Source organism: Rousettus aegyptiacus, unplaced genomic scaffold, assembly GCF_014176215.1.
Source record: "Rousettus aegyptiacus isolate mRouAeg1 unplaced genomic scaffold, mRouAeg1.p scaffold_m13_p_3, whole genome shotgun sequence".
NCBI lineage: Eukaryota > Metazoa > Chordata > Mammalia > Chiroptera > Pteropodidae > Rousettus > Rousettus aegyptiacus.
Window position 1 is genome coordinate 136,302,164 of NW_023416306.1, and position 20,122 is coordinate 136,322,285.

General features: G+C 35.0%; 1 protein-coding gene across 9 annotated transcripts in view; it reads right to left on the reverse strand.

The window, feature by feature from the left end:
• Window positions 1-1,208: 1,208 nt before the first annotated feature.
• NIN (ninein) overlaps window positions 1,209-20,122 on the reverse strand; it is an 88,682-nt gene continuing 69,768 nt past the window's right edge. For 4 of the 9 annotated variants that reach the window (XM_016145801.2, XM_036238214.1, XM_036238217.1 and 1 more), the window contains 9 exons: window positions 19,119-19,241; window positions 18,371-18,484; window positions 17,440-17,586; window positions 16,259-16,438; window positions 15,034-15,180; window positions 12,413-12,514; window positions 8,479-8,679; window positions 4,630-4,743; window positions 1,209-2,480 (listed from right to left, as the gene is read on the reverse strand). In XM_016145801.2, coding sequence (XP_016001287.2) covers window positions 2,271-2,480; window positions 4,630-4,743; window positions 8,479-8,679; window positions 12,413-12,514; window positions 15,034-15,180; window positions 16,259-16,438; window positions 17,440-17,586; window positions 18,371-18,484; window positions 19,119-19,241 — 1,338 coding nt within the window. In that variant the 3' untranslated portion in view covers window positions 1,209-2,270. Of the gene's footprint in view, window positions 2,481-2,571; window positions 4,744-5,967; window positions 6,492-8,478; window positions 8,680-9,697; window positions 9,759-12,412; window positions 12,515-15,033; window positions 15,181-16,258; window positions 16,439-17,439; window positions 17,587-18,370; window positions 18,485-19,118; window positions 19,242-20,122 lie in introns of those variants that run through there. The other 5 variants (XR_004956186.1, XM_036238216.1, XM_036238215.1 and 2 more) reach the window with 5 other exon arrangements.

A 20,122-nucleotide genomic window follows, 5' to 3' on the forward strand; every position in this document is an offset into this window, starting at 1 on the left:
CACAAAGGCAAACTTTGTGACATGACGAGCCTATCTTTTTAAAGACAATTTAAATAACTGTTCTTAGGAAATCGAAAGAAAGTTTAACCAGTGCTTTTTATAAACAAGCAGCTACAAACACTTATAAAATAATACTTTGTGATTTTAAAGAGGGCTATAATAAAGTCTGAAAGCAAAATCTAAACACTTAATAGTTTAATCTCTTTTAAAGGCCTTTTAAAAGCTATAAGCAATATTATAGATTGCCAGTTAAATTCCCACTATAAACTCCTTTACAAAAATAAACTGCTGCACAAATGTATAAATTTAAGGTAACTATATATTTCTCACATTGATCTTTTTCCCAATCTTATAAGTGTAAAACAAGGAATTAAGCACCTAGATGTTGGTTAAATTAACTTTCATTTGAGCAGCATTTTGATTTTGGATAAAGGGATTCTAAATATAGTCTAAAACTTTCCAGAGTCATATTCACATTCATTGTACAGCATTTTATATACATATAAATACAGATTTATAAGAAATAAACAAATTAACCTATAGTTTTTATAATGTAAAAAATGAAAAACACCACTTGTGATAACATGCTAAGTCAGCTATTTGAGAAATGTGCTTGGTGTTCAGTTCTGATGTCAATAACCTTGAGTAACTTGAAGCATATCACCTAAGTACACTGCAGATATTTAGCTTAGCCTAGGCCTACTCAGTTTTAAGTGAAAAAGACTGTTAAATCCAATGCTGTAAAAGTAGTTGCATTTACTAGTAATATTTTGTTGAGATTGAGTTTCTGACATTATGTGACTTCTCAGGCAGTTTGCTTCATCTTTTGTTTCTGTCTATAAAAAGTTTGATTTTGCTGTTATACCTCTTATAAATTGATGGGTTTGGCCTTCCTTGGATACACCAAAGTGAATTTTTTAAAATCTAATTGCTCTCCCACAAAAATAAATACCTGGCTAATATAGGCTACAACTAGATTTTCCCTGTGGGATACAAAGTTATCCAATCTAAAATGTTTACTGTTCTATGTAGTTCTGATCTTGAGACTGAATGAGAAATCCTGTTCGGCACTCCTTTACCACAGAATGGCATGGCAATGCTTATCACAGTAAAAACTTCTTATCATATTTGATGTGGGGAAGAACAGGAAGTATGGAAATTCTGACCTATTTACACAAACGAGCAAATGATAATAATTCTTCTATAAGTTAGAAGAAGCTTTTAACTCTTTAATCAAGGCCCTTTTTTCAGAAGATTACAGTCACTAAAGGTTTAGAAATAAAAATTCTACTACAGTTCTAAATATAAGACAAATAAATAAGATCATATGATTTATACATTTCAAATTCTTAGAGGCCCTACAGTGTTTCAGGAAGACAGTTAAAGTATCATTCCCTGAGTTCTTGAGGCAACCCCAAATGTAAGTTCATGAACTCTAATACTTTAGAGAGAAAACTACATGGTGTGCTTACTCCTAAGAGTAGCTGTTTACTTCAAAGTGGTTTGTTCAATGCTTTTCGTATAGTTCAAATGCTATAAGAATGTGGCTTTATCCATTGTTAGAAGACACGCTCCCAAATGAAAACTTACAAGGGGACAAAAAGGCTGTTTAAAGAAAGTTAAGTTTCAACATTAGTTAACAGTCCAGTTGAGTAAACTAGTTTTATATCCGTATTACATCAAGAGTGGTTACAGGTGTTAGAAGGTAGAGTTCTATGAACTCTGGCTTTTCTAACCTCAATGGTTATTGAGCCCAGTTTCTGTTACCAAATAGTCTACCAATTAACTCAAAGAACCAAACTATTAGAAACAGAATGATTTTTCCATATTTAAGTGTGTAAGAAGACACACATTGGGTTTAAAATAAACATCAAAATGACAGATCTCAAACTTAAAATATCTGGAATTTAGAGCGATTTGTACATAATTAGTTTTAAAAACTCATTCACAACTGGAGTTTTAAGGTTCTTGAATTGTTTTCAATATCCACCTTCTTGGTGGCTATTAAAATATTTTTTGAAAATTCAAAACTTGGGAATAATTCAAACAGTAAAATATGTGAATATTTGTTTGCAACTCCCATTAGAGTCCATTTAGGAAAACTCATTACAATGAATGAAGACTCCAATTATATTGCTGGCAGTTTTAGGTTAGGCTTAGCTTTAATCTATTAAAGGTTTTTAAATTAAAAAAAAATGTTGAGAGAACCTACTGAAATGTTCCATCCATTTAAGTAAAGTGCGCAAATACGAATGTATCCTTTGGCTTTGCTATGACCTCAAGGGAGGTGTAGAAATCAATGGTGCTGGTGTCAGATTCCTGACTATATTACTGAGGCTGGCAATCTTCTCTTCTAGGAGGTAATTTTTCTTTTCTGCTGTTTTTTGTCGCTGTTCAGTCATTTCCAGAGCTTTCAACAACTGGGCATTTTCAACATACAAATCCTTCACCATCGCATCTGCTTTAGTATTCTTGCAGAGCTAGAAACAGAACCAAAAACATCTTGACTCCATTTCCATAATTCTTTGAAGTCTGACATAAGGACAGTTTTTTTTAATAAAGGCGAATGGGTTCTATCAATTATATTCTTTTATTTTACAATAAAGCTTTAAAACATCAGACTGGCATCAAAGATACAAGTGGAGCAAATCCACTTATTTCAAGCTGTTTCTTGGCATAATATGTTTAGAAGTCACTGATGAAAAGAACAAATAGATATTTGAGGGTTCAAAAATAAAAGTTTTTTCCCCAAATAAATTAGGTATTATTCTTTTATTCATTCTCTAAAAATATCAAAATACTTTTATAACCAGTTTCTGAGGTATAGGGTGTGACTGTGTTTAACTCTGTTTTTAACAGATGCAACCTCCTGATTATTTAAAAAAATTGGCTCATGTATTATAACAAAGAGATAAGATTTGGGCAGTTACTCTTCCTTAACTCTTCCTCTTTTGCTTAGAGCCTTGTCTAGAAGATATAGTCTAATCTTTGTGGTCAGAATATATAATCTAGGTTAAGGTGGGAAAACTTGTCAGTGGCTTTGGGATGATTTTATTATTGCTACTGTTAATATCTTCTGATCCCACTTCTCTCATTAACTCTTCATTTTACATCCAATTTCAAGCAGGGCATCTGAAAGTATAAATGTTTATAGGGATAGAGAACTGACGAGTGTTTAATTTATTAGCATTTCACAGGGCAATGATAAAGACTATAGAAGCCCCAAACCTATATGACTGGCAAGTATAACATAGTAACCTTCTTTCTTTGGAACTGTTGTAATATAACTTTTTCTTCCTCCCTCCCTTCCTTCCTTTCCTTAGAAGACACTTTGATGGCTCTTTATTACCTACAGAATGAAATTCAAACTCCATGGCTCCATATATAAGGCTTTCTACTGCTAGCTCCTCTCTCTCTAGTTTCTTCTGCTTCTTTCAGGACAGAGTTATGCCAAACTATTAATGCCACTGTTTGTAGATGTCCCGCCCATATGCTGTCATAACTCCATGATGTTTCCATAGCCTAAAATGCCCTTCCCATATTTCTTCACTTTGTTAAAATCTTACTCGACCCTCAATACTAGCGTTAAGAGGCCTTCAGGAAACCTTCTTTAAACTCCTGGGGGCTGGATCAAGTATTTCTAGTGTTCTCCTCTACTGAAAACAGAGTAGACCCCATTTCCTTTAATTCTGAAAACTACTATCTAGCCAAGTGCTCAGTACTTTGTAAATGAACTACAATGCACACAGAGATTTTTTTGTTAGCTGTTCTAATGCTTAGAACAGTACATGGTACACAGTAACTATGTGTTGAATAAATGAATGAAAGGACTGATCCAATAAATGCTTATTGTAGGGGACCTTTTTTTTTCCATTCTGTGTATTAAGATGTAGGGCAAAAGAAAGTTACAATCTACCTCTGTGTTAAGACCCTCTCTTGAGAGTATTCTTAAATTTAAAGTATCTAGAAAACAAGGTGCGGCAATTTCCTCCCTCCTATTCCCATCAGTTCAACTCAATCTCAGTTTCCAGAAAAGCTATAAAACTTTCCTAGAAAGTATTCCCTTTTGCATATCTCTTCAGTGGATGAACATATAAATTCTAAATAGGCTACACCTGCCCCCAGCAGGTGAAAAGGTTCAAGATGCTTAGCAGTCTTGGAATTCAGGGTGTGGGTTCTAATTCAAAGCATAGCCTTTTGAGTCTGGTTATAGTCATAAAGTACTTTTTGAGGTTGTCATAGCTGTTACAAACATGAAAGCTAAAGTTCTACTTAACATCTTACAATTTTTTACCAATATAAATTTTCTGCTTATTTAACTAGAGATATTTCCTGTGTTGGGCCTAAAAAAACCAAAAAAAACCAACACACAAAAACCTGAGTCACTGTTAACAAATACATTTTTTAAAAATTGTGGATGAATAATGTACCTTATAAGAACTTTGAAAAAAATAATGTATAACACATAATTTTTGAAGTGGTATGGGGAGAGTGAATCCTAAATTCTCCTGTACATTCATAGAATTTGCCTTTATTAGACAACAAAAATTAATGGCAATAAAGGAATGTAAAATTGGAGTTAAAAGTAGACTGTGAGGTGGGTGGGTAGAGATGACCTGGGAGGCTCACTTGTTCTTTGAGCTGATTCACTTTCTCCTGAAGAAGCCTTTTCACCAGTTTCAATTTCTGTTCAACTTCAATCATTCGTTCCTCCATGACAGTTACCAGTTGTTCCTGGTTTTCCTGAAGGGAAGAAAAAGAAAGTATTATCATTTGAAAATCATGCCACACTGAAAAGAAAACACTAGTAGTTTATTTTCCCCCTAAGATGCCTAGAGAAAGGACAGCAAATGTTTGCCTCTGTAACAGGAATGGTGGATTTCTGATGAAATGGGAGTTCTGCATGGGTTGTGCATGTTAGAAAAGTAAACCCATCAGAGAAAGAACCAAAGATTAAAAAAAAAACTTACCTGTGTTACTATCTTCCCCTGAGATAAAGCAAAATTCTTAAAACCCATAATTTAATACCTGTGTGCCCGTCTAGTAAAATAGGTATTAACGTAAATTACGACTTGGGTCTTTGCAATACTGTGGGCTTCTCAATGACAAAACAGAAACTGAGTTTGTTCAAGATTGCCTAATATTTCCAATCGGCTTGCAATAGGTGCCTCTGAATTTTTTTTGAAATGCCTGATTACTGTGAGCGTGTTCGTATTTCTTTCCTCATGATAATCAGCCTCTTCCTGCCAATTATTCTATTCATCTGTTTCCCGGTCTGACTTGTCAATGTGAAGCAAACATCTGGATTGGAGGATGGGTTTGCTGTTAGAACAGATTTAAAATTAAAAATATTCTCCCCACAAACAACTCCTAGATGAAAAAAGCTAGGGCAGAAAGGAGCCCTAGCTTCTCCTCACATCACACACCAGTTGACAGATTAAGGATTATATGGGTTTGGGAGAACAGACGGACCAAGAGAGAGATTTAGAGCGCAAATGACTGTCCCTCCCTAAAGTCCACCAAAATGTCCACGTAAGGAATTTCGGATTTTAAGAGGTTTTTCAAGTGTTTAAGCAAATGGCTGATGGCATAACCTGCCTTTAAAAATATTCTCAAAAAGGCATCCTTTAAAAAGCTCGCGGAATGACCAAACATGAGTTGAAAGCCAACATTTGTTTGGTTATTAAATAATAGCATTTATTCAAACATAAACAACTAAATACGTGACTAATTTGAAGATAAAAATTGTAAAAAATACATTCAAGAAATAAGGCCTTGAGAATATCTAGCATTAAAAAAATCCTACATTTTAAAAGATATAAAGTTCAAACATAAAATGAAAAATGCCTGACTTCCATTTGCCTTAAAACAACAAATCAAAACAAACCCTCCACAATAACAGGTAATTAATTCAATGAACATGGTATATGGCACAAGGCTGGGAAAGAGGGAAAACAAAGGCAGTCATATATTTAAAATTTATTTTATTGTTTCATCAAAATTTTCCTTTTTCCTGTCAAAAAAGTATTGTACATCTTCTACAAAACAGTATAAATAACTCTGATTTTCTTCATATTCCATATATAAAAGTAGTACCTTTTATTAAAAATAGTTACAACATATGGAATGAGAAAATATATAGAATACATCCTTTCAAGAATCTCAAATCCACATTCTTTAAACGGTATAAATAAAATTATTTGTAACAAGCTGAAATCTGTGAGTTCTATTCACAAAATCTGTCATTTCTACATAAATAAATAAGAGACATAATACTGCAAAGGCATCATTATCATCACTGTTGTCATAACTTAAAAGAGCACTTGATTCCAAAACATTTTTCAGTGTATGTCTCTGTGTAGTATGTGTGAGTGTGTGCATTTGAGTATCTGTCATGGTAAGAAATGCCATCAATAGCAGCCCAGTTTTCACAGGTGCCCAATCCTTCTGTAGGAATCTGCATGCACTGCTCGCTGCTCCGGTAGCAAGGCCTAGAGAAAGAAGGCAAGTGGTACACTTCACCCTGATGTCCAGATTGTTTTTTGGGGGGAGTCTAAATCACACATTTATAATGCAAACAACTCTTAAGCACACACATTAACACCACATGTGCAAGCAAAGCAACACAAGGCAGAAGAAATCACATCACTCCACACACAAAGACAACGTGCAGATTTCTAATAATCTTAAAATTGGTGTCAGTTCAGTTACCAGGAACAGGAGAGCCTGTAGGGGCATTCTAGTGAGAGTAATAAGTAGTCCACCCTGCCATCTGACTGGAGGAATTATTTTTTTGGTACAAAAATCTTAACCTTTTTTGTCTACTTAATCCTGTAGTAAATGGAGTAATGGGATATCTCTTCTTAAAACATTGGTGGGTGGGTTGAGAAGAACATGCTTTGGAAATAGTGTATGAGAAAGCAAAGAGCAGAATCTTAGCCTAATCATTTGGTTTAAAATGTTCATTAAAGATTGAGATCCTGGTTTTATAATTCTGTAATGAAGGTTTGAAACCTCTCTCCAACAGCCTATCTTTACTATTTTAATTCAAGAACTTAATTTTAATATTTAGAAATTGAAGTAGAAGGTAAGAAGCTTCTGAAGACAGATTTTAAAGCACAAAAGACAAAATTTTAAGTTTTGTTGGAAATTTTGCCATGTGGCGCACAAAACACTGCACACACAAGATAGTGCTTCTGAAGTGGCCAGGGCCAGGCTTCATCTTTTCAGAGCTGTCCATTCTGTCCTAGAGAATGGAATGAAACTTCTTGAAATGACACCTGTAATGTAGGATGTGATGTCTAACTAAAATGGCTTTTTAAATACTAAATGAATTCTAGTTATCTCTTATATGCCTTACTGTTTAGAATTTAAAGTATTATTCTGTCAGAATCTATATTTTAAGTGACTTATCAACTTATTAATTTCTTATCCTTAAAGAAATCATGTTTCCCCAGAGTCAATAAATACTATATAGACTTTTGTAAAATGAAGTTAAATCTTTTTAAAATTCACTGTATTCCAATGGGAACAAAGGATTAGAGTTTTTAAAAAGCGACAGAAAAAAAGATGACAGAAGTATGTCACGACAGCAGAGCTATCTACTAGGAGAGGAAAAGAGAACTGCTCTGGTCCATCACTACAGTGTTGATGTGACTTCGCAAAGCCACTTTGAGGGGATTACATTAAAAGAGTTGGGTATTTGAAAACAGAAGAGCGTCCAAGCCAGAAAGAATTTAGAATTCTACAAACTATTTTAAAAATTTTATTTCTAATTCTGAATAAACTAAATATAGGCAAGACCAAAGAGTTAAGAGACTTCTGAAAAAGGATGATTATGAATGAAGCACTAAAGAGAAACAACTATTTGAAAACCTAGATAGTATAAACTTGTGCCTGGTAGTGAGCTGAGACAATGCTAATTCAAAGGGAAGGGGAGGAATATCTTTATTTTCTTAAAAATAATTTTTTAAATGATGTAGTTTGAAAAACGCAAAGTGAACTATTACGTCAACTAAAAAGAGTTCTTTAATTGTGAAAAGTCCCCAATTGTGAATTCCATGGAACTCTCAGCAGGCTGCAGCCCTCTGGTACAGGAAAACTCAAGATGCTTTGTTATTAATGTATATCCTAGAGTTGCACTTGAATTCTATAATATTTTTGGTATTAAGCAAAAATATTAAATTAATTGTGCACTAAGCTCAAGTGATCCTGATACTTTATCATTATGAATGTGCAAAGGAGACCCAGAACATTTAATTACTCAGCTTGGAAGCTGAGATTTCAAAAACAGCACTGCAAAAAAACAAAAACAAAACAAAAAAGCCACTGTAGTTCTGTAGATTTGTAATACAGGTACAGTGTAACTCTGACAGAAGATTTATGTTCTCTAGTCCCACTTTTAAACTGGTATAATTTTAAATAAACAGGTAAAATTAAATCAGGTATTCTGAGTTTACTCTTAGAGGAGAAACATACCTGTGGTGTGTTGGTTTCGGAGGTCCTATTTTCAAGTTCCTCCTGCAGGAGCTGGTTTATCCTCTCTGCCTGCAACAGCTGGTGTTGAAGCTGCAGAAACTGCTCCCTGGGCACCATTGGACAGGCTTGCTGCTGGAGCAGCTGCAGATCCCAAGCATGAGGGGACGGGCTAAGCATCACAGTGGACTTCAGGTGCTGCATCTGGAGGACAAGGGCAAAGCCCTGGTCAGCTACAGTGCCTTCAATCACAGAGCTGCTCTTCAAAGTGTCAACCAGAAAGTAATGAAGCCTATGACTCACTGATAACGTGCTTTCTCACTCTTTAACTGTAGGGTATGAGGTACACAATATGAATTCCACTTCATTTTTCCTGACATTAGAACATTTGATTATTTCTCTTTAAAAAACCACCACCATCAGGGTTGGAATAGGCAAAAGGCTGAATTTTTTTTCAAAGAATCTCGTCTTGCATCTACAAAATTTTCAACGTTTATCAATGTCGTTCTCTTAAATAGCACGCAATTCTGGGGCATCAGGTGATATCTGGTGATACCCCAGAACATCTGGGAAATGAAGTACATGGAATAGAAGTATTCATTCAAGACAATGAGGAAATGGAATGTGTATCATAGGCCAATCAAAGCCGGAGAGAGGAAAAAGGAGAATGCATTGCATCTGGCCAGTGAAGCATGCCAGTTCACATTTGTCAACACATTCGGCAGACACAGGGCTCAATGGAAGGCATGCAACAAATGTGACCAAGTACAAAACTCAAGAAGAGGTACCTACAGGCTTGTGAGAAGGGAAAAAGGTTCTCTAGGATACAACTATAATTAAATGTTGTCATGAAGCTTCAGAGCCACTATCCATTTCCTTAAATATAAATTTCTGAGATGGGCCATTTCCCATTTTGAAATATTTGTTATAGATTTTGAAAACTGGTCACTTTATTTTCAGGAATAAAGTATATGGAGAATTATGATCCCATGATTTTATATCAGTGGGATGATTTTCTTCACACAGGTCTTCAAATACTGAGTTTTAAATATTGAGGAAAATCCTGATATAAGTGAAAAAAGACATATTCCATATGAAAATGAATATTGGCTCTTACCTTAAGTAATTATTAACTGTTATAGTCAATAGAAATGGTTATATGAACAAGGAGTTTAATGAGATGTCTCCATGCTATGAAATTCATTGAAAGAGGATGTTCTACCTTCACACACTATCTCAGGCAGAGAACTGCACCCTTCTCTGCTAGTTCCAACCACAGAATTCTAGGTACAGGTTAGCCACAGACAAAACAAAACAAAAGAAAATTACAGGAGTTATAAAAAGAAGAAAAGTATGAGTTACAAAAAGAGAAAGAACAGTACAAATTGAGTATATTATATATTTGAATATGTGTGCTCTAGTCAGTAAGAACTTATAAAAGATCAACATTTACATTTCTGTATATAAATTTTACAGATATTAAAATATGGCTTTAATCCTAAGACCCCTTCCTCAGGTATTGTAATTTGGTTGGTTTGTAAGCTTTGGCACCTTTATCTCCACTCATCCCAATATAATTATTTAGAAGATTCCTGGTCCAGTATGGAATGGCTCTCAAGTTAAATACCTTGCCATTTGCAGATGCAGAATATAAACAATAACAACTTTGTTGTTCAAGTGTCTGAACTATTGGCTATCATAGGCAGACTTGAGAGCTACTGATATAGTCTGTAACCCTTTTTTTTTGAATGTTCAAAATGAATTGTTTATAGAACATTGCCTCATATAATTGAAAAAGCCCTGGAGTAGGAGTCGAATTCTTCCATTTCCTAGTCGAGTAATTTGAGATCTTTACTTACATTGGGGTAGGGATATGTATTCTATCAGATCAATGGCTTTTAAATTGTCATAGAGGGGCAAGAAGAGGCTCCTTCCTCCAAGGGAATGCATACATTATATCAGAATCACCCAGAAAGCTTTTCTTAAATTCCTTGACCCAAAGATTCTGATGTAGGAACATCTCCCTGCCTGTCCCCTGCCCCATATGCAAACCTGAGAGAATCCCTGGCAGAATGAGAGGAATGTATCTTCCCTCGGGTGAGCTGGACACAAAAGAATGGTGTGAAAAACCACTATACACCTCCCAAATTGGCCTAATCTATAGATAACATAAATAAAAATCCAATTTGTAGGGCTGGTGTGAAGGAGGATTTTTGCTTAGTGGTTATTGTTTCTGTTTGGGGTGATGAAAAAGTTTTAGAAGTAGGTGGTGATGGTTGTAGAGTATTGTAAATATAATTAATGCCACTGAATTGTACACTTAAAATACATAAAATGGCAAATTTTATGAATATTTACAATTTTTAAAATTAATGTAACATCCCCAAAACCATTGAACTGTACACTTTAAATAGGTGAATTGTATAGTATGTGAATTATATTTCAGTAAGACTGCTATAGAATCCAATTTGTATAGATTTATACAGAGTTAGTAGCTCAGTCTTATTTCCTAAAGAAAGTTTTGTAAGAATAGTGTAAGATGTTCTTTTCAGCATTCCAAATGAAAATTCATGGTTTTTCTTTATTTAGCTCTAGTGCCAAGAAACTCAATTTCCTTCATCTATTAGCAAATATTTACTACTGGACCAGGGAGAAAATGAGGGGAAATTGCTTATGATTGCTAATAACCTAAAGTAGGGCTAGAAGTAAGGAGGCTTTTGAGGCCAGCAAGAGCAGCTGAGAGAATTGGTTGTTGGCAGTATCTGGAGAGGATCTAGCAGCAATTAAGAATACCCTGTTACTTTTCAATTTGTTATTAGACATGTCAGGCTTAGACTGATATCTTATTCATTACAGTTTATAATTATTTCATCAGAAGAACATATCTACATCTAAACACAGCTCAAGGTTTTGATCACCTTTATTATATACTGACAGAGGAAAAAAATGGTTTGGATTTCACAATTTAGAGTTTCAAGAATCTCCCTATTAGTGGATAAATCAGAGAACATAAAAGTGACAAAACCTCACTGGTCATTTAAATGTCAATGTGATATATTTGCCAATATTTCACATTTAAAATCCAAGTATCTATGTAAAGCTATCGTTGCATATCCCCAGCTTCATGAAAGAAAATATTTAAATATTTTTCTTCCTATAATTCTGGCTTAAAAATATTTGTATACATAGTACTTTTCAGAGCACAAAAGACATTTTCTATCCAGTTCACTAACCATTAGTGGATTAATATTTTCATCTACCCAAAGCAAAATACCTCAATGAAATTATAACTTATTAAGGATTTGTATATTATTTTACAGCCTATAATTGTTCTCAGTATTCAGAAAGCAATCTAGTAAACTGAACCCCAGTTTTTAAGTTAACAAATTTTATAAATCCATTTTTATATTTAACAGACGTACCTCTCACAAGGCAGTGCTGAGTTTACTAATGTAATAAACAGTGGCAACACTTGAGCGTTAAACTTCTCGATAGTAATGCTCTCAAATGCCCTGCACAGATTTCCTGACTGAAGAGGCTGTTAGAGAGCGATCATACTGATAAAACACTATCCAATATAGGAGGTGTCAAGAAACTGTTATAAACCATAGCAATGGCAAGAGGGCTTCGGACCTCCATTCGGTTTGGACAGAGTCCCTGCCACTTGAATTTGCTGATATACAGGTCCTTATATTTTAGGGTAATTGACATTATTTCTTCTGCTGTGAAGCAGTATGAATTCCTATGACTAGTAATTAAGCTAAAATGCCCATTAAATTCAGTTAGATAGGCCAAAAAATTCAGCCTGGCAGCATTTCACTTACATTTCACTTTTTTTCTGATACAAATTCAGTGCTGTGCTAGTCTCTCCCAACAAATGCCTCATTCATGGATTAAAATCTTCTCCATAGCCAAGGCCATTTGCTTCAAAGCTTACCTCCATTAGCTGCTCATCCAGTTTTACTTGTTTCTTTTTCAGGCCTTCCGTTTCCAAATGAATAGTTTCTAATTCTCGTTCAAGGGAATTCATCTGACAGACCTGTTAAAAGACAAAAAATTTCCTTTAAAACACAAAAACAAACAAACAAAAACCCCAAATGGAGTTCCTCTACTTTATTACAGCAAATTGATGCTAGTCAGAAATCACAAATCTTGGAAAAAAGCTGAGTTCATTCCTCCAAAGAAAACAAACGATATAATGTGTGCATTAATTGGAATATTACTTGGCCATTAAAAACAATAAAATCTAGCCATTTGTGATAACATGGTTGGACCCAGGGGGCATTATGCTAAGTAAAATAAGTCAGAGAAAGACAAATACCATATGATTTCACTTATATGTGGAATCTAAAAAACAATAAATGAACAAACAAAACAGAAACAGACTCAGATCCAGAGAACATTTTGATGGTAGCCAGATGGGAGGGGGATGGATGAAAAAGGGAAAGCGACTAAAATGTACAAATTGCCAGTTATAAAAGTAGTCACAGGGATGTAAATTACAGCTTAGAGAATATAGTCAATATATTGTAATAACTATGTGTGGTGTTGGATGAGTACTAAACTTACCGGGATGATCACTTTGTAAGGTATATAAATGTCTAATCACTATTAGACATGTTGTACACCTGAAACTAATATTGTATGTCAACTGCAATTGAAAAATAAAGTATTTTTTAAAAATTCAGTGCATTGATTATATCTAAGTAACCTAGTTTTAATCACCACTCCTCACATAGAACAGATAACTTTTTTTTTTTTTTTAAGGCGAGGCAACCCTTGGTTGACCTCACAGATTGCAAGGACCTTGTCAGCTTAAGATCCCTTATTTTTTTATTTTTTATGCCTACAGCACATGGTCTTCCTAGGTAGGATAGATAACTTAAGGCAGTTGGCTTTCCAACTTTGATGCCACTCATTGTATGAAATACGTTTTATCTCATAACCCGGACAATATACCTACATCCACGTGTACATATATATGCATAATCAGTTATAAATACATATCAATGAAAGAAAACTCATGAAATAATACTTATCCTTATGATGAGCCATTTATTAATAAAAAATGCTAATGTTTCACAAAATCGATTTCATGATCTACTATGGATCTGCAGTGGGAAAAGCACTGTCTTAAGGCAAAGTTAAAAGGTTTGAAACTGGGAGTGCATAAAACCTGACTTCTATAACTCCCCTCTCCATTTTAGAGATGAAATTGGAAGATTTTATGAATATCCAAGTTTTGGAATTCTCTATTACATGAAGAGTAATGAGCTAGAGAACACTGGGATTCAGAATATTGCTAAGTAGAAAACACGACACTATTCTAAAAAGTTGATTTTTGCTTCTATCAAAAGGGACTGAAGGAGAATAGCAAGTATTGTTAAATGAAGTGTAATCTCTCCAGGTACATTTAAGTTCACTGTTATTCTAAGACCTATCATTAGACTTTTCCCTTTGTGAGCAGCTGAATGGAACCCATAGTCTTCCTTGAAAAGTTTACTTGAATGTACCTAAAATTAAATGACATTTCAGCTTTAGAGCACACCCAGTCTTCTCACTGCCAGAGGTCATCATAACTCACAACCTTAAAAACATTTTCAATAAAATTTTTATAACAAAGTAAATGGCAGTTCATCATTTTCCCCAGATGAACGAACCACAATTATAAGAGGAAGATAACTGAAAATTCGAACTCCCAGAGTAACACTGGTCTAGAACTCTTCGTGGAACCAAACATGGAAAGCAAACTGAACTGTGCTACAGAGGTTTAACCTCCCATATAGTCCCCGATGACTTCCTCCTTTGGTCTTCACACCTGTGCGTGGTCCCCTCCCACACTATACCAGGGTTAGTCTGTGTGATCAGTAGAATACAGCAGAAATGATGGTGTGTCATTTCTGGGATTAGCTTATAAAAGGAACAACAGCTTCTGCTAGCTCTTTCAGGATCTCTCTCTCACTCACTGCCACATCCTGAGAAAAGGCCCAGGTGGTCAGGAGCTTAGGCCTCCAACAGCCAGCAAGAAAAGCCTCCTCCTAACAGTTTTATGAATGAACCTGGAAGTGGATCCACTAGTTCCAGTGAAGCCTTCAGATGAATCCAGCCTCAGCTGATATCTGGATGGCAACTTCACGTGAGACTCTGAGCCAGAACTACTCAACTAAGCTGCTTCTGAATTCCTACCCACAGAAACTGTAGGACAACAAATGTTTGTTGTTTTAATTTGTTATACATCAATAGATAATACAGATCTTAAGATGTTCCAATATTCAAGCCCTATATATTTTACTAAATTATAAGGCTTTGTAATATTAATGAAGATAATGAACCGTCTTCTTTATGAAAGCTTAAAGTTAATTGCTCCTTTTCAACTATCACTCAATCAAAAAGAAGTATGACACTGTTTTGACAAGACACAAAAGCATAGTATAGTACAAGAAAGAACCAAATTCTGCCAATGTAGTCATTTCTTTGGAAGCACACAGGGGAAGAAACACACATTTTGGGACACGTAATCAGAACATGGACACATGGTATAAACTCTTGAAAACTTACCTTTCTGTTAGTAGGAGATCGTTCCTTTTGAAACTGTTCACATTCTCTCTTTAAGCTCAACTTCTCCTGCTCTGTGGGCTTGAAAGTACCTGATGAGTTTAGAGGTTTTTGGTGCTTGGGAAGAAGGCTGGATTCCAGATGACGAACCTAACAAGAACAAATGTATGAGGAAGAAATGCTAATATAATCATCCAGCCAGGAAAAACAGGGAACATAAGTAAAAGTTTTATTCAGTGCTTGGGTACTGCATTAAAAACATTTTTTTTTTTTTTCTCTCCAGTCAAGTCTGCCAGTTCTTAAAGCCTACTTTTTTGGATTTCAAAAGATACTTTCTAGGTAAATCCAGTTTGGGTCTGGTTAGGTCTAAAAACCTAACACTGTAAGAAACAGTCAGGGAAGAAGGGGACTTCTGGCTCTACCAAACGACTAGGAGTCAAGAAAACAGTCCTAAGCACTTTTGCTGTTACCTAAGCATAACTTTTAGGAGTGAATGAGGTGACAGGCCCATCGACTTTGTATTGGACTGTTCACACCTGAAACAACATTTTACATCAACCAAGTTCCATGAGGACAGCGACCATATCTGTCTTGTTCAATACTGCAGCTTCAGTGACAACCGAGTTTCAGGCAGAGTAGATGTTCTAAATGAATATCTGTGGCTCTTGAGAGAGTTCCTCCTTGAAAGACGTATTTAAGTTAAACATGGCTGGTTGACTACTTAGCAGAGGTAAAGAATTTAAATGTCAGTTTCGTGGTTGGAAGACCATTCTAACCTTGAAAATTTTAAATATAATCTTTAAAAGGCCATTCTAACCTCTAAACATTGAAGTAACCTTTAAAAGGGGGTACCTTTTCTCTTACAAGGAGTTAGACCAAGATTTGAGTCTAGTTTTGCCATTTTTGTACTATTAATCTTGGTGGATAGACTATTTGAATGAGGAAGATATAGTTAACATAATTTCCATGAGTCTATGTTTTGGATATAAGGGTTAAAATCACAGATTTTAATACAGAACTGCTTAAACAAAATGAAAAATATTGTATAAACCTATCAGGATAAAATGAAATAAAGGAAAAGATAAATTATACATTCTTAAAATAAGTCTGCCATAGCAGAATTCTCAAATCCATACCTGAGGACCATTTCAATCATATCAAACGTTCATTTTCACATCAAACTAAGCATTTTCAAACATACGCCACCATGTGCAACTTTTCAAACTACCTTCTCCCTGGAGTGTGTTAGTTCCGCTCTGGTGTTCTGTACCCCAGTTTGGAGTCTCTCATTTTCTTGCCAAAGCAACTGCTGTTCCTCATTCCTCAGATGATCCAACTTGTCCCAAGACAGATTTTGCTCCTGGTTATAGAATCCTGATGTGTGGGTGGCTACTCCTAGGGCCCAGTTCTTAAGAGAGAATTACAGAGTGAAACCTTACAAACAAGCTGATTTCTACTTTGTCATATTTACCTAATGGCAGTGATTTTTAAAAAAATTTTTTATTATTAGTTTCAAGTATACAGTACATTGGTTAGACATGTATATAGTTTATGGATCGATCCTCCTGATTACACTATCTTCCCTCCGGCTCTACACATAGTCATTATATTACTTAATGACAGCAATTCTTAGTAAGTATCTTTTGACCTTCACCTTTATTTTCTAATGGGAGTGAGTGTAGGTATATATAGTTATCGATAAAACATTATCGGAGTTTAATTTAAAAAAAGGTTTGCAAATTCTTTGTTTAAAATGGTCTTTGGCAAAACAGCCCCATCAAGTCTAACAGCAAAGGTGACTATAGGGCAAGTCTCAGTTCCATACAGGGCCCAAGTGCATAGAGACTGCTGGCCTTAATTAAGGCCAGCAGTCTCTATGCACTTAATTGCTTCATTCTTATGAAGATATGCTTTGAACAGAGATAACTGCTCTTTTTGTTAATGGAGGTCACAGAGGGGACTCTGAAATGCACTGCTAATTTGAAAAGCTTTCACAAGCTAAGTTCTACTTTCATTTTCACATATGCAATCATATCCTTTTTTAGACTCCAGAGCACATATTGTCCATGTAATTGAAGCCTGAACACAGGAATATGCTTGAAGCTACCAAAGTGATTTTTTGGATCCTGAAAAATGCTTTAAAAAGTAAAAAAAAAAAAAAGGTGGCACTACTAAATAAGCCTTTTGCTTTTTAAGCCAAAACATGAAAAAGAAAGTTACAATCTCATCCTGAGAAAAATGTCAGCTCAGAAGTAATTTTTAAAAATGGAAACAACTACTTTATTAAAAAAAAAAAAACAACAAAAACCCCCAAAAAACAGTAAAAAAGAAAAGTATCACCAAGAGAGAATAATTGAATTAATGCCTACTTTTATGATAGGTTATACTTCAATAAAAAAAGAAAATTACCTTGTCACCAGTATTCTGAAGTTGCTTATGTAAAGACATTACTTCTTGTTTTAAAGCTTCCTTTTCCTGCTGAGTCACTTGTAGGTCAGATTTAATCCGGGACATTTGCTGGTTTACATTCTGTAGGGTGTCCTCTAAACTCTGAACCTGAATCAGGAGAACAGTCTTATGCTGTGACCCAAATCGTCATGGTCTCACCTACAGAATGTCCTGGTATGAATGAACTAGGACAAGAGAACACCACGGTCTCTTCTGTTTCTTCTTATTCTATCCAGCTCTTTACAGTAGCTCTGTGGAAACCCAGTATGCTATGCATATTTACAGGATGTTGAATTTTATTTAGGATAATTATGAACTCTACCTAGGGCAAAGTATTGCCGATATAGTCATCTGGTATATTACCAAATGACATCTTACAGGACCAATGAGTACCACTGACATCACAAAAGATGGTTCTATCTAATTTTATGCAAATTATGTTTTAGCCTGTGGTGTTTATAAAGAACCTCTTAGCTGAAAATAAAAATATGTACTTGTAGAACCTCACTCCATGCAAATGTCTCTATTATTTCAATTAAAAAAAATTAAGTTTGTAAAAAAAATATTGTCAGAAGTCTTTATAATAGCGCATGGACCTGCTTTAGAAATCCTATTTCTAAATTAGGAACAAGGAGTCCTTTTTACACACTGTTCTCAAGCTTTCATTAATAAGTAATCTCATGATGATGAGATAATCTCATAATAATGAACTTTGAGGAAACTATTCAAATTATTTCACCATACTATAATGATGTATCATATATTAGTCAAATTGAATCATTCTGAGCCTTCTTAGGCCACTTCCACCTGGAACATTCTTTCCACTGGGAGTTCTGTTGGAAGATATAGGAAAATATTAACCGTGTAGATGAAACAAGAATTGTCCACGTACCTTTTCCTGTGAAGCCACTAGCTGCGACTTTAAGCTTTCACTCTGGTGTTCCCAAGACTTCTGTTCTTGCTTCATAGTTGCAATTCTGTGCTCTAAAAGACTGGATTTTGCCAACTGTTTCAGGAAAAGAAAAGAGGTAACAGGTACTTTTTGCAATCATATCTAGCCTCAATTTACATGCCTCCACTTATGCTGAAAAGATCATGTCTCATCTATTTACATGGGGGAGCAGAGCAAGATAAAAGTTTCCTGACTGACTCCTTTTTTCTACCTTTAATTTTGAGGAGTCTCTTTCTTTCTCATTGCCTCATATTTTATAGGTGAGAGACATGGTGGACTGGAAAGCAATTAGAAATCTCAAAAGAGGGTACCCTGATAGGAAAACACAAAATGCCTATTAAGGCAGGTTGGACAAAAGCAGTGCTTTGGATTTGCTGGGGAAAATACAATAGAAAAAAAGTGTTTGTCTATGTAATAGACCTCAGATTATTAAATAAAATAATGATATTTGTATTACATGTAAATAGAACAATGATATATTTGACATATATTAAGTGGCATGGTTATTTATTAAAATGAGGCAAACTTTATCTTGCTGTAGTTAATAACATAATGCCCATTGAATGCTATTCTAGGGGATTTAGTAACAATTAGGCTAACACAGGAGGCTCACGTAGCATTGTTCGTAGGGAAATGTTCATTATGGTACACACTGTAAAATAATGGTAAGAAGTCTTGTTTTTACTACCTTATCAACACGGCTATTTAATTCTTCACTTAGAGCTTCCTTTTCTTTCAGTAGTCTTTCATTGTATCTTAGAACACTAGAAATTTTTTGCTGTAAGTCAGAGAGATCGGGACCTTTGTGCAGCTGTTAAGAGATAAACAAACAAGCCCCCATCACATCTCATGGCTGTATTTATAAAGAGATATTTATAAACAGGTCATTTTCGTGGCTACTACTAGTTCTCTACCAATAGATATTTCAGAGGACATATAAACTCTAGCAGACTATAATTAACTTTAACAAAATGTTCCTTGCTAGCTTCTTTCCATTCTCCAACTGACTGCTGAAAATGTCTGCTCAGATAGCTGCAACCAGACAGACATTGTTAAATAATGGTTCTAGCTTTCTTTTTCGCTTCAGGGTAAAATAATATACTGCCATCCTGTCATCAATTTAACTTGTGTACAGTAGCACAATAGATTTTCTTTGAGCTTTTTTTAATTAGAAAAAAATTAAAAAAAAAAATCTCCGTCAAGACAATAGAATTGGCATGAACCAAGTATGACGTATCAACACAAGGGAGAGTTTAAAAGTAAAATAATCAGTGATGCCTAAATTGACTTCCTGAGTAAAATGTTGCTAGTGTGGACACAACAGCTTCCTCATCTCCATTTATGGAATCAAGACAAACCAAAGACTTTTTTTGTTGTTCCTTTTCAGCGTCAACCGTAGCACTATTGACATTTTGGGTCAGATAATTTTTTTGTTTGGGGGACTGTCCTGTGCACTTTAATTAACAGCATCTCTGGCTTTATCTATTAGATTCCAGCAGCGGCCCTACCCTACACCAGTTCTGAAAATCAAAAATGTCCCTAGACTTTGCTAAACATCTGAGGGTCAGGGGAACAACCTCCACTTCCCCCAAACACTGCTTTAAAGAGACTGATTATTTCTTACACTTCTTAAATCTTTCCCACAATTCATACATTTAAAATTTCCTTCCACTTCACTTGGCTTTCAAATTT